Source organism: Cetorhinus maximus, chromosome 11, assembly GCF_964194155.1.
Source record: "Cetorhinus maximus chromosome 11, sCetMax3.hap1.1, whole genome shotgun sequence".
NCBI lineage: Eukaryota > Metazoa > Chordata > Chondrichthyes > Lamniformes > Cetorhinidae > Cetorhinus > Cetorhinus maximus.
Genome location: NC_135889.1, coordinates 73,425,166 through 73,448,153, shown reverse-complemented (window position 1 = coordinate 73,448,153; position 22,988 = coordinate 73,425,166). Strand labels below are relative to the sequence as shown.

The 22,988-nt window shown below is 42.1% G+C and overlaps 1 protein-coding gene across 1 annotated transcript in view; it reads right to left on the bottom strand.

The window, feature by feature from the left end:
• The window catches only part of galnt5 (polypeptide N-acetylgalactosaminyltransferase 5), an 89,643-nt gene that overhangs the window by 25,975 nt on the left and 40,680 nt on the right, over nucleotides 1–22,988 (bottom strand). The window contains exons 4-6 of the mRNA XM_078552204.1: nucleotides 19,537–19,672; nucleotides 8,122–8,241; nucleotides 7,241–7,358 (exon numbers count right to left, since the gene is read on the bottom strand). Of these exons, the coding sequence (XP_078408330.1) occupies nucleotides 7,241–7,358; nucleotides 8,122–8,241; nucleotides 19,537–19,672 (374 nt within the window). The remainder of the gene's footprint in view (nucleotides 1–7,240; nucleotides 7,359–8,121; nucleotides 8,242–19,536; nucleotides 19,673–22,988) is intronic.

The window sequence follows — 22,988 nt, the reverse complement described above, 5'->3', positions numbered from 1 at the left end:
AAACTGAGCAGGGTTGAGGAGAATGCAAGGAGGCTTCAGGGCGATCTAGACAAGTTGTGTGTATGGGCAAACACATGACAGATGCAGTATAATGTAGATAAATGTGAAGTTATATGCTTTGGTGTGAAAAACAGAAAGGCAGAGTGTTAGTTAAATAGTGATATATTGGGAATTATGGATGTACAAAGGGATCTGGGTGTCCTTGTACACCTGTCAATGAAAGTAAATAGGCAGGTGCAGCAAGCAATTAGGAAGGCAAATGGTATGTTGGCTTTCATTGCAAGAGGATTTGAGTTTAGAAGTGGGGATATCTTACTGCAGTTATACAGGGCCTTGGTGAGACCACACCTGAAGTATTACATGCAGCTTTGGTCTCCTTACCTAAGAAAGGATATACTTGTCATAGAGGGAGTGCAGCAAAGGCTCACTAGGCTGATACTGGGGATGGCAGGACTGTCATATGAGGAGAGATTAGTTCGACTGGGCCTGTATTCTCTAGAGTTTAGAAGAATGAGAGGGGATCTGATTGAAACGTATAAAATTCTAACAGGGCTAGACAGACTGGATGCAGGGAGGATGTTTCCCACTGGTTGAGGAGTCTGGAAGCAGGGGCCACAGTCTCCGGGTATGGGGCAGGCCATTTAGGACTGAGATGAGGAAAAATTTCTTCACTCGAAGGGTGGTCAACCTGTGGAATTCTCTACCACAGAAAGCTGTGGAGGCCAGGTCACTGAGTATATTCAAGAAAGAAATTGATAATATTTGGATATTAGGGGCATCAAGGGGTATGAAGAGAAAGTGAGAATATGGCATTGAGATAAAGGATCAGCCACGATTATACTGAATGGCTCAGCAGGCTCGAAGGCCCAAATGGCCTACTCCTGCTCCTAGTTTCTGTTTCTATGTTTCTGAGCTGCTACCCATCTTTGCGCAATTATATGCGTTTTCTTCAAGTTTGATACTATCTTTAAGTTTTTTAGTTAACTATGGTTGGTGGGTCTTCCCTTGGAATTTTTCTATCTTGTTGGAACGTACCTACATATCTACTGTGTATTCAGAAACATCCCCTTAAATCTCTGCCACTGCATCCCTATTGACCTATCCCTTAACCTAAATTGCCAGTTCACTTTCGTTCCCTCATAATTACCCTTATTTAAGTTTAAAATACTAGTTTTAGACCCACTCTTCTCTCCCTCAAACAGAATGCAAAATTCAATCATATTATGTTCACTTCTATCTAGGGGTACTTTCATTATGAGGTCATTAATTAATCTTAACTCATTGCACAAATACAATTCTGCTGCTGTTGATGGCCCACAGTGTCTCATGGATGCCCAGTTTGAGCTGCTAGATCTGTTCGCAATCTATACTATTTAGCACATTGGTAGTGCCACGCAAGACGATAGCCGATGGAGGCTATCCTCAAAGTCACTCCTACTGTTATGGTCAGTCATGGACAGATAGATTGATGAGGACTAGGTCAAAATTGGGAGAACTGTCCCACAGACTTTTGGAGGTTTCCTCACCAATGCCACAGTCCCAGCCTAGCAGCTACGTCCTTTAGGATGCAGTCAGGAGTGGTGCTGCTCAGCCACTCTTGCTGATGGACATTGAAATCCTCCACGCAGAGCACATTCTGTGCCTTTTTCACCCTCAATTTTTCTTACGAGTGGTGTTCAACATGGAGAAGAACTGATTCAACAGCTCAGGTGGGGTGGGGGGGGCGGTGTGTGTGTCGTGGTAGGTAATAATTAGCGGGAGATTCCTTTACCCATGTTTGACCTGATGCCATGAAATGTCATCGGATCTGGAGTCAATATTAAGGCCTCTTGACTGCATACCATTGTGCCACCACCTCTGATGGGTTTGTGCCATCAATGGGGATGGTAATGTCTGGGACATTGTTTGTAAGGTATGATTCTTGAGTATGGCTATGACAGGCTGCTACTTGACTAGTCTGTGAGACAGTTTTCCCAATTTTGGCCCAAGCCCCCAGATGTATAGCGAGGAGGATTTTGCAGGGTCGGTAGGGCTGTATGTACTGTTGCCGTTTCCAGTAGATGCTAAGTAGTTCGTCCCTTATCGACTTTTCTGTAACCGTTTGATACAACAGAGTGGCTTCTTAGGCCATTTCAGCGGGCATATAAGAGTCAGCCACATTGCTGTTGGTCCGGTATCACATGTCAGCCAGACTAGGTAAGGATGGCAGATTTCTTTCCCTAAATGGTCATCAGTGAACCAAACAAGGTTTTATGACAATTGTTTCATGGTCATCATTATTGAGACTAGCTTTTTAAAATGCAAGACTTGCATTAAGACTTATTAATTAAATTTTAAATTCCACAGCTGCCAAGTGAGATTTGAGCCCATGTCCCCAGAGCATTAGCCTGGGTCTGGATTGATAGTCCAGTGACATTACCACTACCCCAATGCTTCCTCTGGATTCTTATATGATGTGGCAGAGAAAAAATAACTTCTCCAAAGCACCACAAATCAGCTGACAACACTGATCCTCTTGATGGCACATCAAAATGGACCTCAGAATGCCAGCCTCATTATTACTTTTACCATTCTTTTTCTGCTCTCTAGTGTACAAACACACAGTGTATCATATACAAGTGTAAAAAAATCTACTTAAGAAGTGCTCAAATGTGTTATATACAATGTGAAAAATGTAACCATGGTGAACCTATTAGTGCTCTAGGCCAGACGACAGCCTTTGCTCTTGCACACTCCTATGAAGTGCTTCCAACAATTAATATGGATTTTTCTTTTCCCACCTATTTCCATTATTTTTAAATGTATTTCCATCCATTGTTTTATCTCTACCTTTTAGCCTATTTCGATACCTTCCCTTCACCCCACCCCACTCCCACTAGGGCTATCTGTACCTTGCTTGTCCTGCTTTCTACCCTTAATTAGCACATTCCTTAGATAATATCGCCACCTTCAACACCTCTTTGTCCTTTTGTCTATGGCATCTTTTGGCTATCTCCACCTATCACTGGCCCTCTATCCAGCTCTACCCCCCACCCCCCTTTAACCAGCTTATATTTCACCTCTTTTCTATTTTTACTTCGTTCTGTTGAAGAGTCATACGGACTCGAAATGTTAACTGTGTTCCTGTCCGCTGAAGCTGCCAAACCTGCTGAGTTTTTCCAGGTATTTTTATTTTTCCTATGAAGTGCTCCTTGTGTTGCCTCAGAGGAAGTGGAAGTAGGCTGCTCATTTCTCTATCTAAATGGCAATGAGGAGCATGGTGGCCTGTTTCATCGTGCAGGCACCTGTTGCAGACCTCTGTCAGATTGCGACCTCTGCTTGGGCAGCCATGGTCACTGGCATATGTGCAGCAGACAAGGGCTCTGGCGAAGAGGCTGGGGAGGTGGAGGAAGATGAAGATGCTGAGGAGCTCTCCGTGCCTACAGCCTCTTCAGTGATCTGCACAATCCTCGAATGGCCTTCAGGTGGGGTTGATGGGGCTGGTTGCTGATGCGCAACGGTTGTCCATTCCAGCAACTGCTGGACCAACAGTGGGACTGTCCTGTTAAGGGTACGCCGCTCATCATGTATTCCATTGATATCAGCGCCCACACTCTAAGCCCACAGACTAATCCAGGTTACTGAGGGAGGCTTTCACCCTTACCTGGCCGAGACGCTGCTCTTGCATCCACTCCGAGTGCTGCTGCATGTGCCTCCATGAGATTGGCCAATCTCTCATGGTCAGAGCTCATGCAGTTGAGCCCCTGGGACAATGTGGAGCTCACGACAGCAATGGACTACTTCATTCAGAGCCCTAGAGCTCCCACTGCCTCATAAACTCTGTCAGATGTCCACATATCTGCTGGTTATTTAAATACTGTGGCCCAAAAGGCGACTTCTGAAGCTCCACGTTCCTGCCTATTGGAGCATCATTGGGACTTTCCTCTCTCCTCTGAGGGGGCCTGTGCAAAAATGTCTCTGACTCCGACACCTCCTCCTGCACTCTCGTTCAGTGACTTCCATCCTGTACCACTAATTCTAAGGATGTGACGATGCGTCCCCGGACATCTCTTCCTACTCTTGATGCCAGAGGGATGATCTGGCCCTGGGGGCGGGTGGGGCAGGGGGAGGTGGGCTGAGGGAGTAGAGCTGGGACCTGTGTGAGACACAATAGGAGTTATTTAGGTATAGCCCTTCTCATTGTGATGGAACACTCTGATGCACGCCACGCCTGAGCCATGCTCATCCTGCCTTTATGACACAACTCAATCCTTGCACTCTCTCTCTCATGCCAACATTCCACTGTGCTCAGTGAAGTGACATCATAACCTTCACCATTACCATCATGTGCCAAGATAATTTCAACACTGCCTTTATCACCTGCTAACAGCGATTCACTATCAGCTGTTTAGGCACCCTGGTAATCTCCATGGCCTTCTAATTCCACAAGATGGATGCATCTGTCAGGCTGACCCACCCCTAGTCCGGGCCATCTCCATGGCACTTTTCGCTCTTTTGGTCTGCAACAACAACATGAATTTATGTTAGCCTGATATAAGGCATTTGGAGGGATACTGTCTTCACTGCATCTTTACATCACAGTGCTCATTCACATGTGTTCAGTGCATACCTACATGAGCTGAGTACACATACCTCTGCTTCAGCACTGAGGATTGTACGTGACAAGTCTCGCACTTTAGCTACAGCATGCAAATATGACCCTTCTCTCAGAGCTGTGTGTGGATGAGCCAAGCTATGCACCTTGCTGGAACCCAGCAGCTCATTGAACCGTTTTTTTGCACTGAATCCATGAGCACTGGTGGTCTCCTGCTGCACTCACTGCAGCCGCAACTTGAATCCAGGCCTTCTTAGCTGTTGCAGGTAGATTACAGTGGCCAACAGGGTAGAGGACTGCTGTCCTCTTCTGGACCTCTTCCACCAAAGCTTGAAGGTCCTGGTCAGAAAAGCATGGGGCAGCTGGTCCCATCCCTTTCCCCAAGTCTCCTCTGTGTGACATTCTATGAATAAAAATGTAAGTCAAAAAGAGTTGTGAGCCATTCAGATTACAATGCTCTTATTCACTTTTGTGTGTTTACATGCAGTAATCATTTACACCATATAATCAATGATTACCGCTAAGATTTGGTGGATAAAATTGCTCTGTGCAAATGCTTGGTGCCATGTATATTGCAGCTGTGACTCCAAGGTAGCATGCTGCGCTCCGTGACCACTGACAGCCCTACTGGTTTCTTCCCTCTTAGTCACACTGTTATGCCATGACGGTGTGCAGTTGGGAGGGACCTGGTCGAAGGGTCAACAATGTGGGCACGTCCTGATAGATGGGTTTCAGGAGGGCAAGTGGATGAGATAATAAGCATGGCAATGATCAACATTAATCCACCCATTAAGTCTTGGCAGCTAACAACCTGACTGCATATTTTCTGTACCAAATAGTAGTGGCGAAACAACGCCATCTCCATGACTGTGTCTTGAGAATCCACTCCAAGCTTTCAGTGGTTCAGTAGAGTAAACTTTGATTAGGCAACAACAATGACAATTTGCCAATAGGGAAAGTCCATAATGGGCCATCCAGGGTGAGCTAACAGTTGGACAACATTGACTCTCAGCTGAAAAAGCAATGATATCTCCTCTGAGGCACAGGGACTTCACCATTGATGACCTACCAATCAAATAGGCCCACCTTTTCTCTGCGCCTGAGTCACCCAACTTGCCCAGACCTGCCCATCACCCTTCACTACTTTCAGCATTGCCTGTCCCGACTCCTATTCTAGCCTACCCCCATGGACTGAAATTTGGGCAGCTATTTTTAAAGGTCGCATTCGTGGAGCCGGGAATTCTCCCACCTCTGTGTATCTGACCTGGCAGCAAAAATCTGGGCCTTGGTCTTTCTCAGATTCAAACAATACCACAATGAACTCCGTTCGCCTTAGTTTTTCTACTTACTTATTTTGTCTATGTTCTTGCGTAACATCCTCTTACCATCAAAATAAATTACTGTGTTTCCTAACAGTGTTATCTGCAAACTTTGATTTACAACTCTCTATTACTTTACCCATGTCATTATATGGCGAAAAACTGAGACAACAATACAGATTCCCGGACAACACCACCAGTCATAGCACACCAAAACAACAAATTTCATTACCCCCACTCTAGTGTCCTTTCTCCCACCAATTACCAACACATGTCATAAGGTTACCTGTAATTGCATGTGGTCTTATTTTGCTAATATACTGTAATTACACCAGCAAAGCAGCACAGCAATTCAGTTTTGTGGCTTTCAGCTGTTCAGACTGCAGTCCAGAGAAACTCTGATGATTCAACCCATTCTGCTTCTCTGCTCCCCAAATTGCTGTGCACTTTGCTATTTCACTATATAATATTATAAATCAAATTATTATATAAAAGCATACTTAATCCGAAATACGGCACCCATTGGTCACAGCATTTCCTCACTATTACACTGGAGGAGTAACCGAGAATATATGCTCAAATCTCTGGAGCCACCAACAACAGTGAAAGTGTATATTTTCACTTAGAAGATTCAGTGGACATTTATGAGGACAATTTAGGATAGGTTAGTGTATTTATCTTTTGCCTAGCCTTTTTTTGGTGCTCTTCTAAAAATTATTAATTTATTAACATTATGTCTAAAATGGAACCTCGCCAATAGATTTTTAACAATGTAGATCTATATAACAGCCACTGCACTTTCCTGATCTTACCATGACTGTAGTATTTTTGAAAAGCTCTATTAAGCTATTTAAAGCATAATCCTGAATTCACACTAGCTGTCTGTTGTCAATCTATGCTTTTTCAAGTGTTCCTTCATTGGTTAAACTGACGAGCTGGCCTTTTAATTGTATTTATTTAAGAGGGTATCATTGCAATTATCCATTCTTTTTATGACTATTTTATGCTAGGACAATGATCATTATTACCAGCCTGCCCTTAAGCTATTTTGGAACATAACTGTTTAAAAGAAAATGCAGCTATGTAAGAGAAACTAATGGGGATGACCAATGATTTTCTGAATCTAAAATACTTGAATTATCTCAAAATTCAAATACTTAGGGGTATCCAAAGTATGGTACTCTTAAGTGTGGAAATTACTGTTTATTTCAGCTCATGTACCTGTTGAGTAAAAGCCTCAGTTCTCTTAAAAAAGTACTTTTAACTCTAAATAAGAGTTTTAAAGTTCAATAACACATGCATGTTTCTGAACCCTGGTGAAAGGTACCTTAAAAGATAGCTCCATGTTTTCTCCGCCCCAAACTTCCAAGCCTGCATCATAAGTACCCAGTTCATAAAAATATTTCTTGTCAATTGAAAATAATCCTCCTGCCATTATTGGGCACCTACAAGAAAAATAATTACAAAGTTGAAGCAATATTACATATTTCATTGCTTATCTTTGGACAATACAAAAATGAGAGAATGCTGCATTGTCAAAGCATCTATAGCTTCACCTGGAGAATATACAAACAAACATGTAACCAGTACTAGAGAAAGGTTCCATCATTACTTGCTTTCTAGGACCTTCCCAGTAATTACAAACTTTTGGTTGAAATTTGACAAGAGGAAATTAATCCTGTTACAGAAAAACCCTGAAATTAAAGCAAAATACTGTGGACGCTGTAGATTTGAACTAAAAACAGAAAATGCTGCAAAAACTCAGCAGATCTGGCAGCATCTGTGTAAAGAGAAACAGAGTTAATGTTTTGAGTCCAATAAGATTTTTCCTCGGAACCAGAAAAAACCTTGAACTAGATAAGAAACATATTAATAGAGTAAGGAACAGATACAAGAGGCTGCTAGAAGAACAGAGCAAGAAACAATAGAAGGCTGGCATAGGAGGGATAAACACAAAGTTCCAAGCTGTGACTTACATCCCAGCTAAGCAAAGCTGGACAATAACTCACATTAGATAGTTAGCAAATAGGATTTATAGGATTCATCAAGTTATAATGCGCCATAATCATGAAAGTAGATCTTCATTTTTTTGCTCCTGCTTTATCAAATAACTTAAAAAAGGAATTTTGAAGGGATGATTTAATAAATACTTTACGGGGAATTGCAAAGATAGATTTATTAACAATTATCTTTAGTAAGCTTATTTACCTTATTGGGTCCATTTCTTTTAGATTGTATTTTTTAATAATTTCATCAGGTATTGCTTTCCACTCAAAATTCATGGGCCAGGTAAATACTCCCCGGAGAAAACCTCTCACTCCTACATAGCTAAAATAGGAACAACAATTTTGGATATTAACAAACATTAAGCAGAAAATGCAACTGAATGAAGAAATTCCTAGGAACAAAATTCACAAATTATTCCCTTAAATGTAAAGTAAATAAAATAACAAACTACCATAAGGTGCAGAAAAACTGTTTTAGAAAAACAAATCAGACTTTCATACATATCAAGTTGTGAGTCTACCACAATGATTCTATGCAGAGCACAACAGCAGGAGCAGAATATTACCTCCATGTGAGTGGTTTATAGCAAGAATTTTGGTCTTACGTGCTTATAAAAGGTGCTTTAAATCATTCTATTCTACTGAGGTCAGCACTTTTATAATGATGTGGAATGTGAAAGCACTGTTCACATGCAAGAACTAAATTTCATTGATTAATATCTGATCTCAATCGTCCTAAAGTTCCACACAATGAGTTGTACTGGGTTTGTGTCAATGCATCTGGAGTTGCCATCCTGGAGCCAGTTCAGCTCCCTCCCTGAGGGAGTGCATTCCACGCAACATGCATATATCGCGTGGCAGTGCTGATTCAGAATACATCCTACATTTTATACTCTCCTCTATACCAGAAAATTTCTTCATTTGTTACGAGATCCTTCAAATCTAAGAGACTCCTTTCATTCTCTTGGCAACCCTTATCCAACCTACTGATGGATTTCTTTTCAAGTAGGATGGTACTTCTCTCCTTTGTTGCATCTCCAACAGTAGGACCTCCAAGATAACACCACAACGCATGGAAGATTTCCCCATATTCTTCATTTCTGCCAACATTCTTACCAAAGCACTGCTTGTTCTTGCAGCAAAAATGCATTGTGCTTCAAAGCCAGGCAGCTACCATTTAAGAGCCACTGCCTCACCAGATTTATCCAATTTCACTGCCTATTTACCATGTAGGGGGAGACTATTAAAATGAATGAAAAGAGCTAGACACAAGATTTAATGAAACAAGTTGCGTTTGCTACTGGTGCAACATTTACTATGTCGGGGCCAGTTGCAGACTTGATTTTGTTGATATCGAAATATCAGTGCTCTTATATCAACTGTGCTTACGCAGAACCCCTTCCATTTCTCTGTGGAAAAGGCTTTCTTTTACTCTCACAGTATTGAGATTTTGGAAGCTTTTAAAAAGTATACAAAGAACAAGTGAAGAGGGCATACCCCTACCATGCTATGTTAACTCAACATTATTACAATTACAAATACAAAGCTCTTCCTTGAGGTTTTTCTCTGCCTGGTTGATGCTCTGTAACTGCAAAGGTGAAAAAAAAAAATCTTGTTATCAAGAGCTTCCATCTCACTGACGAGGTTTCAGGCCAATCCACGTTCAACAATCTGCTCACATTTTGACAGCTGGGACAAATTCCACAACAGCAACTGAGACAACCCAGAACATTCTAAAACAATCAACCACATTCTAAATAAAGCAACCCACAACATTTTAATAAAATGTCACTTTGCCAAATTTCCTAAAGTTAACGGATTCTTTAAGAGATTCCAGGATCTGGATCTATATCTTGGCCAAAAACTAATCAGTTCTTCCTTGGGCCATACCCTATTTGTGTACCAAGTTCTATTGAAATCCGTAACTTAGTTTTTGAGATATATTGTTTATAGGAAAACGGACTAACAAACGGGCAAAAACATTATCTCTGCCCAACTTCAGTGGCAGAGGTAATGAGTTCAAGTGCATTGTAATTTGTGCACGAGTAAATGAAGATGCATCATGCAGCCAGATGATATTGAAAAGCTGGTTGTGGGACCACCTTTCCAAATGATGATGCAGCAACTGTCCAATTTGAAGTGCAGTATGACTGCAGCAAGGCTGTATACATGAAGCTAAGAAATGCTTTTTTGAGGGGGCTTGGAATGCAACCTCAGTTGAGAGTTAACAGGATGTGACGAAATTTACGTTGGGATGAGCAAGCTGTCCATCTATTTGATGTAATGTAATAAAGATTTGTGCTAGTGTGGATGACTTCCTTAGCCTGTCAAATTTTTTCTCATCAGCTTCCATGTACTTTGCTTATTCACACAGTACTGACTCTATCCACCACCTTATGCCAAGCAGACTGGAAGCAGCTCCTACAATTGGGTACCATGAGGTCCCAAACAGAACAAATCTCCTGTTCTGCACTTTTTTCACAAGCACCTTCAAAGTAGCATTCGAAAATGGAGGTACTCTAATGATAGAACATTAATTCTTACTGATCTTGAACAGCAATTGCAGCAACTTGCACTTGTGAAGCATCTTTAACATAAAGCAATGTTTCAATGCCACAGAATATGCACTGAAAAAAATTAAAGGAGTAATGATGAGTAGGATATAGAATGGGCAGCAGAGGTGTCTGGAAGGTACAGAACTGAAGGCCAGCCAGAAGAGTAATGGAATTGTCAAAGGTAGCAGGCAAAAGCATGAATGAGGGTTTCGTAACAGAGGGGCTGTGGCTTGGTTGTAGATGGTCAGTGTTATGAAGGTGGAAGTAGTCTGTCTTTGTGATGAAGAGGATATGGTTTGGAAGCTCAGCTTAGGGTCAAAGAGAACACAGATATTGCAAACAGTTGGCTTCAACCTGAGATACTGGCCAGAGAAGGAGATGGAATTGGTAGTGAGAGAATGGAATTTGAGGCGGTAGGGGGCGGGGATAAAGTCAATAGCTTCAGTAATCCCAATGTTTAACGGGAAAAATTGTGACGGATCAAGGGCTGAATGTCAGGCAAGCAGCTGAAAATACAGAAAAAGGCCAAGTCAAGAGAGGTTGTGCGGAAGTAGAACGGTGTTGTCAATATACGTGGGACCTGACGTGTTATCAATTTTTGTTGCTTAGGAACATACCGTAGATGTGGAATTGGAATGGATGTGAATAGATCCTTGGAGAACTTGAGCATCTCATCTTTTTCCACCCTTCTCACCTCTCTTTCAAAATCATTGTTCTGTACTGCCCTCCCAAGTAGTATAAATATTTTATCAAAATACCTTCACTTCTTTCCTTCCTTAGCCCCTGGACTGAATGACTTTTCATCCTCTGCGATTTCAACCTCCATCTCAACTTGTCATGTTCTCTCTCTCCTGAGTTCATTGCCCTCTTATCCACCCTAAATTTCTCCCCTCCAGGTAAACTCCCCAAATTTTATTCATGGCCAGCCCCTTAACCTTGCATCTCACGTGGTCCTGTTAGTCCTCTTGTATCAATTACAGATAAGGCTATCACTGATTAAATCACTCACCACCTACATTCCCCTTCCATACCTCAACTCTACCTCCTTCTGTATTAATCCCTGGAAAAAACTATCCCCCAATTCACTTACAACTGCACGTTCAAATTCCAAACTATTCAGCCTTTGGTCCTCATTCGCCACATTTCTGCTACTATGGATTCACCCAACCACATCCTCACCTTAACCTTTGATGTTCTAGTCCTCAATAAAACCATTATTCTATTTCACCCTGGACATTCCCTGGTACAGCCCTCATCTCTGTTCCCTTAAGTCCAAGGGGTGGAGGCTTGAAAGAACATGGCAGACAACTGGCTTAGCCATCCACTGCCAGATCTGGCTGGACCACTATCGGGTCTTGCTCTCATCAGCTGAAACTTCTCACTATTCCAGGATCAAAATTAACACCCAGCGTCTTCCTAAAGCCCTCTTCCCTATCCTCCCCCTACCCTCACCACCAATATGCAAGCAGCTCATGGACTTCTTTGTCACTAAGATCAACACATTTGATCAGCTGAGTCTGCTTTGTCCCACCCTTCCACTAGTCCACCTCGCCAAACTTCCTTTAATAATGCCCCTGTCTAGCCCGAACTTGTGTCTTCCTCTAGTTTCTCTCCTATCTCCCCTTGTGCCCTCTTTGAACTCATCTTGTTCCTGAGTTCTACCTCCTATTCACTTGATCCTATTCCCACTAAACTGCTGATCACCCAACTTCCTCTCATGGCCCTATGTTAGTCAATATTGTAAATGGTTCTCTCTTTAGATGTTGTCCCTCTTTCTTTTACATCTGCCATCATCACCACTCTAAAATCCAACCCTTGACTCCACCATCCTTGAAAACTATCGTCCCAACTTCAAATTCCCTTTCCTCTCCAAAGCCCTTGGACGTGTTGTCATCTCCAAATCTGTGCCCATCTTTTCTGGAATTCCATGTTTAAATCCCTCCAATCAGATTTTTGTCTCTGCCACAGTAGTGTGACTTATCAAAGTCACAACTGACATCCTATGTGACTGAGACAAAGATTAAATTTCCCTCCTTATCCTTCTCCACCTGTCTCCAGTCTTTGTTATAGTTAACCACACCATCCTCCTCCAACACAGCTTCACTGTCATTCAGTTGGGTGGGACCATTCTTGCTGAGCCTAGCCAGGGAGTCACTTGCACTAGCTTTTCTTTGTCCTTTTGTCTATGACATCTTTTGGCAATCTCCACCTATCACTGGCCCTCTATCCAGCTCTACTTGTCCCACACCCCCCCCCTTAAACCAGCTTATATTTCACCTCTCTTCTATTTTTCCTTAGTTCTGTTGAAGAGTCATACAGACTCGAAACATTAACTGTATTCCTCTCCGCAGATGCTGTCAGACCTGCTGAGTTTTTCCAGGTATTTTTATTTTTGTTTTCCACTGATTTCGGTTGGTTGCAATATGGAGAACGTCTTCGGAGAGCAGGCGGGAAGGCAGGTCGGCGGGCAGTTGGCACCGAGGTTCTCCGATAAGTGCCTCGCTGCCCTCCGTGAGGAGGTTGGAGCACGTGGATATCCTGGTCCCAAGGGACGGGGGGAGGAGCCCACCCCCCCACCTACCAAAATGTGCCCAGGAGGAGGTGGCATCACGGGTCAGCTCCCACGGATGTGGTGCAACGCACATGGGTGCAGGGTCGCAAGCGGATTAATGACCTCCTGCGATCGGGAAGGGTGAGCACCATGTTGGCAAGGATCACTGAGCATAACAGTTAGGTTGACACCTCTCCCCTCCACCCCGGCCCCCAATGCCCCCCCCACCTCCAAACTCAAAGTGCGCCCACCTTCCGAAATATCGCGATGGTGCGTGGTGAAGTTGGGACGCATGCCCAACATCATCGCGCGTCATTTTACATGCATGCGTGTCTGGCCCGCCCCTGCACACCAACTGTGAAATTCTGCCCCATGTTTTGTTTGTCTTATGTGTGTGTGTGTGTGTATTTGTGTATAGGGGTTAAGAAGGGGTAGAGTTTAAGTTATAGAGTTATAAGTTAGCAGTTCATATTTCTTTCATTTGCTATGGTTGAGGACAATTTTTTTAATAAACAGTTATTTACTTGTTAAGTTTAAGAACCTGGTGCTCGTATTCTATTAACCTAAATTAGACAGTTAGGTAGAATTGGGGCAAACTGCTGGTCTAATCAAACTTTTCACATTTGTCTCGGCTCGGGGAGCAGTGGGGTTTGATATTACAGCGCACTATCCCCAGTGAGTCGTGACAATGTGCAGACCATTAACTCTGGCCCCTTGTGCATTCCCAATTTTAAATGATCTACCATTGGTGGCTGTGCTTTCAGCTGCCTTGGTCCCAAGCTCTGGAATTCCCTCCCTACATCTCTCCGCCTCGCTTTCCTCCTTTAAAACATACTTAGAACTTCCTAAAACCTACCCCTTTGACCAAGATTTTGATCATCTGACCTTATATCTCGTTATTTGTTCGGTGTCATATTTTGCTTTATAATGCTCCTGTGAAATGCCTTATGTTCAAAACTAGAGATAGTTTTAAGTAAGTTATCTTTGTATTTGTGGGTGTTAGGAATGAGTTTTAATTTTAAGTTTAAGTTTAATTTGTGTTTCTGTATTAGTGTGCTAAGAATGGTGGTGGCATCATGCTGGAGTTGGCGTAGCCTATTTCGATCCCTTCCCCCCCAGCCCACCCCCACTAGGGCCATCTGTCACTTGCTTGTCCTGCTTTCTATCCTTAATGTCACCATTAGCACATTCCTTAGCTAATATCACCACCGTCAACCCCCCTTTGTCATTTTGTCTGTGACATCTTTGGCAATCTCTTCTTTGTCTCCACCTATCACTGGCCCTCTATCAAGCTCTACCTGTCCCACCCCCCTCAACCAGCTTATATTTCACCTCATTTCTATACTTCCTTAGTTCTGATGAAGAGTCATACGGACTTGAAACATTAACTGTATTCCTCTCCGCAGATGCTGTCAGACCTGCTGAGTTTTTCCAGCTACTTTTGTTTTTGTTTCAGATTTCCAGCATCCGCAGTATTTTGCTTTTTTCTAAGGACAGTGCACCATTCAGTCAGGGAATGTAATTTGTGGCTTTGATCAGGGCTGTTTCAATTCTGAGGCAGGGTGGAAAGCTGATCGGAAAGATACAGACATGAAGTTGCAAGAAAAATCAGCATTGCTCTGGGAGGTGCAACACTTTCAAGAAATTGGGACAAGGAATGGAGTTTGGAAATGGGGCTGTTAGTTTGCAAGGATAGATGAGTTGAAGGTGGTTTTTGAAAACATAAGAACAGTACCTGAGGAGTGAGAATAATTTAAATGTCAGCTCTCATGGTGAGCTAGATGGGAAATTGGCTGGTCAGCAGTTTAGTGGCAAAAGGGCCAAGATAATAGATAGTGCATCTCAGGTAAAATGAACCCACATAGGGTACAATAGGCGATAGAGGAGAAGCTAGAAAAATATCTCAAATCAGTGTTAGGGAAGAGGAAAGCCTTGGAGAATTTCTGGCGTGGTTTGCAAGGTGTCTGGGAGGAATACAGCAGAAACAGCTAAATGCATGGTCTCAACCATAGTGACAAAGAGGTCCATGGGCTCCTTGTACTTGTTGTTGGAGGTAAGGGACAGAGGTTAAAAGGACAATGTGCCATGGAGAAAAGAACCTAGGAATTATCTTTGTATTTCAGAGTAGTGAGTGATTTTGGCCGAGGAGAGCAAGGTCTGCTAGAACTTGATGTGTTCCAGCCAGATCTGGTGACGGACTGGTGAACTAGTTGTGTGCCAAATATGTTTAAGTCTGTACCCCTTAAGAACTAAGATTGCCTTTAAGTAGCAATTACAGTTTTCAGATAGCTGCAGGTGTGCTTTCTTATTGGCCAAACTGACATTTAGCACACACCAGCAAGCCCAATGTAGATAGTGAGCTTGATATATATAATTAATGAGGCTGACCTTGTGAAACCAAGCAAAATCAATTTAGAGTGACTTTTGTGAAAGCAAAGCTCCCTGTATTTCAATTCCTTAGCAAAAGATTGGAAAATCAGCCTCTCTGTTTCATGTGGTCACAAAACCTAAAATAGAACTTTTAACACAGGACATTTGTCCTTTTTTGCCAAATATAAATCCCTCTCATGAACTGATTTGACAGTCCTATTTTTCTGCCTCTTCCTCATATTCTTTTCTAAGTATCAAATATCTTTTTCAATCTGCATACCACTACTTTCACCTCCACAACATCGCTTGTCTTCACAGTGGCCTCAGCTCATCTCAGGACCACAGAATTCTTCACTATAGGGGACACAAGTAACATCCCCGAAATGGCTGTAAATCAGGAAATGGGAGGGAGGGAGAAACTCGGGAAAACTACATTCACCAGGGAAGTGGTATTAAGCAAATTGTTGGGGCTGCGGGCTGACAAATCCCCAGGTCCGGATGGACTTCACCCTAAGGTCTTGAAAGAAGTGGCAAGTGAGATAGTTGATGTAGTGGTTTTAATTTTCCAAAATTCCCTAGATTTGGGGAAGGTTCCATTAGATTGGAAAATAGCAAATATAGCTTCTTTATTCAAAAAGGGAGGGAGACAGAAAGCGGGGAACTACAGGCCAGTTAGCCTAACATCTGTCATAGGGAAAACGTTAGGAGCTATTATTAAAGATGTTATAGCAGAGCATTTAGAAAAATTCAAAAAAGCAGTTTGCAATTCTCCCAACAGCGGGTTGGTTATCCCGCAGACTACTGTTGTGAACGCCATTTGCATTCATTAACATCTCATGAATGCTCATTGAAACAGCTGCTTGCCGGAATCTTGTCATGTATTCCAATCTTGCGTCATGCCAGCAGGAAATTACGTCGGCCTCAAACCATTGTCCACAAGGAGTCAGGTAGTCAGGCAGAACTTCACTTTCAGAAACTAGCACTTCAACCGGGGGTGGGCTGTGAGGCGAGGGGATGACGAACACAAGGTGGGCAATGGGGAGGAAAGGCTGTGGAATGGCATTGAGGGGGAAGGGCGAAAACGAATGGGGCTTTCTAGGGTCGCCCTGTAACTTGCTGTTGCCGCAAGAGTGAACGGGAGTCTGCTTAGAAAGAAAGGAGGAAGACCTCCTTGCGATGAAAGCCACTGAAGGCCAATGGCTTAATTAGCACTGTTAAATGGCTATTCAGGAGTCAGTGGCTTCACATCACAGTCACTGCATCTCAAGAGTAACACATAGGAATTTAGAATTTGGGAATGCAAGCAATAGTGAAAGCAGCTGTATCATAAATGGCATTCCATCAATGAAGGCCTGTCACGTGTTCACCAGATTTGACATTCCAACTGGCCAAAGGACATCCACTCATTGACCATGAGTAACTGATTAGTCATTAATATGCCATATCAGAGATTGGAGCACAGAAGTAGGTTGGGTCAATCATCTCAGTAAAACCTTAGCATCCCACGCAAGGCTCAAGATGTTACGTAGCTGCGAGGCCATCTTGATCGCCTCGATGTGTGTGCTACTGTCTCATGGACAAGGTGGCAGCAGCCACCATGTAAGTAGGGCTGGGAAAACTATGGACCCTTACACTTTCCATACATTTCATCTTCTTTGCATCCTTGTTTACAATTCTCCCCACAGTCTTGTCTTTCTTTACCTTTGTACCCTCCTCCACCCTCATAATTCTCCAAGATAAGAACATAGAAACAGGAGCAGGAATATGCCAATTGGTCTTTGAGTCTACTCTGTCATTCAATATAATCATGGCTGATCTTCTACCTCAACTCCACCTTCCTGCACTATTCCCATATCCCTTAATATCCAAAAATCTATTGATCACTGTCTTGAATATATTCAATAATTGGAATTCTGTACCCAAGAGAGCAATGGATGCACAAAGATCCACAATACTCTGCGTGAAGAAACTTTTCCTCACATCAGTCCTAAATGGCAGACCCCTTATTCTGAGAATGTGATTCCTAGTTTTAGGCTCCTCAGCCATGTGAAACATCTTCCAGCATCTACCCTGTCAATCCCCTTATAATTTTATATCTTTCAATAAGATTGCCTCTCATTCTTCTAAATTCCAAAGAATATAGGTCCAGTCTACTCAATCTCTTCTCAAAGGACAAATCCCATATCAAGGAGTCAGTCCAGTGAACCTTTGTCACACTCCCTACAAGGCTTCCTTAGATAAGGAGACCAAACTGTACCCAGTACTCCAGGTTGAAAAGAAGAATACGGCAAATGCTGGAAATCCGAAATAAAAACAGAAAATGCTATTAAAAAACTCAGCAAGTTAGGCAACATCTGTTTAGAGAGAGAAATGTTAGACCTGAAATGTTAGCTCTCTCTACACAGATGCCAATTACCCTGAGTTTCTTCCAGTATTTTCTGTTTTTGTTTCACAGTGCTCTCATCAAGGCCTAATACAATTGCAGTAAGGCTTCTTTACTCTTACACTTGAATCCCTTTGTGATAAAGGCTAACAAATTATTTGCTTAAATAGCAAAAGCAAAAATTATTTGCTTTCCTAATTGCTTGCTGTACCTATATGTTGAACTTCTGTGATTCTTGCACAAGGACACCTAGATCCCTATGAATACCAACATTTTCAGTCGCTCACCATTTAAAAAATATCTTGCTTTTCTATTTTTCCTACTAAAATTGATAACTTCAGTCCTCCCAACATTATACCTCATTTGGCACATTCTTGCCTACTCATTTAACTTGTCTGTATTCTTTTACAGCCTCTCTACACCCTTCTCACAACTTACTTTCCCACTGAACTTTGTATAGATAACAAACTTGGATACGTTACACTTGATTCCCTCATCTAGATCGTTGTTACAGATTGTGAATGGCTGAGGCTCATGCACTGATCCTTGTGGTACCCCACTAGTTAAAGCCTGCCAACCTGAAAATGACCTATTTATTCCAACTTTCCGTCTTCTAGCCATTAAACAATCCTCAATCCGTGCTAATATATTACCCTCAATCCCATAAACTCTAACTTTGTGTAATAATCCTGTGTGTGGCACTTTATCAAATGTTGTTTAAAAATCTAAATACGCTACATCTACTGGTTCCCATTATGCTACCCTGTTACCCTCTAAGTGCTCTGTTACCACACCCCAAATAATAGATTCTAGCATTTTCCCTACTATTGAAATTGGGATAACTCACCTATAGTTCCCCGTTTCCTCTCGCCCTCCTTTCTTGAATAATGGCATTTTGGCTGTTACCTTCAATCCACGGGTCTGTTCTAGAATCTAGGGAATTCTAGATGATCAAAAACAATGCAACCACTATCTATGCTCCTCTAATTCTAGCCACTTGTGCATCCCCAATTTTAATTGCTCCACTACTAGCAGTAATGCTTTCAGCTGCCTGGGTCCTAAGCTCTGAAATTCCCTCCCTTACCTTCTCCACCTCTCTCTCCTCTTTTAAGACTTTCTTAAAACCTACTTCTTTACCTGACTTATCTCCTTTTGTGGTTCGGTGTCAAATTTTGTGAAGCGCCTTGGATGTTTTACAACATTAAAGGCAATTTATAAATGCAAGTTGTTGTGAAGCTATTGTTTCTTATGTTATAATGTACATTTGTATTTGCTAGCTTTGGAAACAAATACTAGTAAAAAGTATATGGACCTTAGCCGGAACCAAAAAGCTCGAACAAAATGATGAGTGTCATTGAAAATACAAACATACACCCATTTCTACCAGACTGACAATATTTCAAGTCCCATTTAGCATCACAGCCATCACTAGGCCATGTCCACTAAGATCAAAACAAAGTTGAATAAAAGTTAGGGATGAAGTTCAGTCACACAAATATTTTGTTAGAGAAACTGAATGCAGGAAATTTACTTTTGGGCATTCCCAATCTGTAGATGTAACTTCAGTAGCCCCATTTATGTATTTATCCAGGGTCTCAGCTGATATTCTGTCCAAGTTACAGTGGTCAATTGGAAAAGCACCTGAAGAAATTCCCAGTGGAATACTCTATTAATTCTGCTAACGTTAGACCTCTAAACCAAGCTAAAGTAATTGTGTAATGATCCAGATTTGTGCTAAACAGAATCATATAATTGTACCTCATATCCTCATCGCTAATAACTTCAATCACAGGGCAAGCTACTTTTGTTCGCTTTAAATGGATTGTTTCCAAAAGTGGTTCCAGCCAGCCAACATTGCATTCAACATGGGAATCCAAAAATGTCAGCACATCACCTAGAAATGAAAAGGAAAGGTGTTAGCTCCATCCTTGATTAAATCATTGCAGCTCTCACAATATTTCCAAGTCTTGCAAATAGACAAATTACTTGGAAGTTCAAAAGGTTCAAAAATATTTTGTTCTAAAAGTGCTCAGCACATCAGTGAGTGAATATGAGTAATCTGAAACTGGGGCTGTAAAAAGCATCAACCTTCAAACAGACTATGGCTCAGAAATTCTTCAGAGTTTCCCTCGCTCCCACAATTTTAATGCATCAGTTGATTTTACACAAACTGTCAGGCATGCTGAGTATTTCAAGCAGTTTCTGTTTCTATTATATATTTATATTGTAATGAAATCAAACTATCAGTGCATGTTCTGTTACAATATCAGAAATATTCTATTTTTGACTGTTTCAAAAATGTATTTTTTCTTCCTTTTGTATTCTCCCATTTCATAGGAAATTGCCTGACAGATAAGCACAAGCAGGCACCCTACAGTCCTAAAACTACTAGCACCAGCTTCGGTGGTTCCACCTCATGATCAGATATAGTTACAAAGATTGGAATGAATAAAGTAACTTGTAAAGTTAGAGATATCCCGCATTTGTATTCAACCCGGCACAAAGAAGAAAGGAACTTTAGTGCATCTTTCTTCAGGAGATTAATGAATTGATATAATTCACAAAAGGATAATCAGTACTTTGCCAATGAAAGAAAACTGGGTTGATGGCCAAATAGTCTGTTATTTGAGAAGTTTATATCATTATTATGTTTGAGGAATATACCTTTATATGTAGGTTAAATGAAAGGAGTCATATGACCTATGCTAGAGACAGTAAACCTGGGGGGTTTAGTTGTTAGATCAAAAGGAGAGTCACGCTACGTTATTGAAAGGGAGATGCCAAATGTTAACACCTGGGGACAGTGACAGCCATGTTTCCACAATGAGAAGACTCTAAGGCCCGGATTTTCACGGAGTTAGACTACGTGCCTTATCCAAAATGGTGCAAGGTCCCCAGGTCCAGAAGTCCAGCCCTCAATTCTGACAGGTCCTGTTTTTGCTGGGGGGGTGGGGGGTGGGTGGGGCTGGCGAAGAGAAAGGGGGCAGGATGTGATTCACACATGGGGGAAACCTGAACCCAGTAGAGCCATTGAAACTCACTGCTGAGTTCAAACAAACCCATTGTTGCTGGAGTGAGGTGTTTCCTACAGTGCATGACTTTGGTTTTTAAGAGTAGATGTGAATGCCCCTAAAAGGTGGATAAGGTGTGTGGATATGTTAAGCTATCAAGTGATTTAAATCCTCTGCTCTTTAAAGTTTGAAAAAAATATCGAGCCTGCTGTGCCTCTGATTTGGGGGGAAAAAATTGGTGCTTGAAATTTCAATAGCTGTTTATTGACATAAGCCTGAGGGCTATCATTATGGCATTATTACTGCTTGACTGCTTCCACAACCTGCCATTATCACAATTGGGGGTTGGGGGGCTGCAAGTTCACAGGCTGAAAACAGTTCCAAGAGGTTATTGAGGGATTGGCTTTCTTTGATGGAGGGCTATGAATATAGATGTTTGTTTTTATCAGGAATTAAGTACTTCATGGGGCCTAACTTTATTGAATGGACTTTTATCAATGGGAGTTTTTTATATAGTGACGTCTGTAAGACATATTGATATGAAATCCATTTTTTTTCTGTGTCACCCATGTGCTAAGTTAGCAGACTACGGAGATTGTAACAACTAAGGAACAGGATTTTCCTCTGCTTGTTACATTTGCTCCTGCCTAGTAACAAGGGCAGGATCCTGTTGAAGTGTTTTGATAGGGCACCAGATCAGTTCATGGATCTGTGAACAGTCAGTTTGAGTCAAAAGCAAAATACTAAGGATGCTGGAAATCTGAAGTAAAAACAGAAAATGCTGGAAAAACTCAGCAGGTCTGGCAGCATCTGTGGAGAGAGAGAAACAGAGTTAATGTTTCATGTCCATATGACTCTTCTTCAGAGCTAATGAGAAGTAGAAATGTGATGGATTTTATACTGTTTAAGAGTGGGTGGAGCAGCTGGAACAAAATAGGTCAGGGACTCAAAATGTAATTCTGTTTCCCTCCCCACAGATGCTGCCAGGCCTGCTGAGTTTTTCCAGCATTTTCTGTTTTTATTTTAAGTCAGTTGGAGTCAGTCAGCCAGCAAGTGTTTCAGGTAAGTGACAAAGATGGGGGACAGAAACAGGTCCCAGTTAAGTTAAGAAAAAAGAAAGGAGCAGAGAAACACACTCCCAAGCTAGAAAAAGAATTGCGGGGAGCAGACTTTAAGTGAAGTAGGCTCGAGAAATCCACGAAGGCAGCCGAAAGTTGGTGACTCCACGCAGTGAGCCGTTGGTGCAGCAGTACCCCTTTGGAACAGTGGTGTTCTGTTTGGCGTGACTGAAGAGCTGAAATTGTGCTTGTGAATTCGTGTTCGAGTGTACTCGGGAATCTAGGGGCAAAAACCTTGGAAGGTGAGATTAAAAACCTGCGAGGTTGGCCATCGTTGAAGCCGTCCAAGTTGGAACAACTTTTGGAGGGAATTCCAAGGCAAGGTCTTCAAAGGTTAAGATTGGAAGCCCTCATGAGAAAGATGGAGTTTCAGTGAGATTCGTTGACTCACAGTGTGACTAACATCTGGACGTGTTGTTGAGAAATCCATGGAATCCATTTTGGTCGTATCTGTCATTTATTGTGTAATGTGGTGTGTTCAATCACAGTTGGCTTGTTAATTCATATGTACCTCATACTTACCCTGAATGTTAGAATGTAACATAAATATTGTAAATTGTTTTATCTTTTTAACCTTGTATAATATAGTTTATTTTTGTTTGTTTAAAACCTGTGGCTTTCTTCACTTAGTAAGTGTCCTGAATCTCAAACTTTGTCTACTTTAAAAAACGTTATTGGTTCCTAACCAGATCTCACCAACAACTTGGGGTTTGGCCAAGGATCATAACAATATTTAAAATTTTATTTCATTTCATCTTAGCATGACTTCTGAGGTTTGTCCATGGTGGATACTGCCAGTGAGTTGGCATGGAGGATGTAAGGGCACAGGATGCTAGGTGGGCATTTGTGGGTTGGCAGTAAGTAGGCATAGGGGCTATAAAGAGCCATGGGGAAGAGTGGGTTGGATCATGGTTGGCATGAGTTGACATATGTTGGCATAGAGGTTATAAGGGGCCATGGAGGTGGATAGAGGGGCACAGGTTTGCATGGAGGGTATGAGGGGCGGATGGGGGCATGATTTGGCATGGATGGGGTAAGGAGAATGGCTGGGGGGGTATGAGGGAGTGTGAGGGTACGGGCC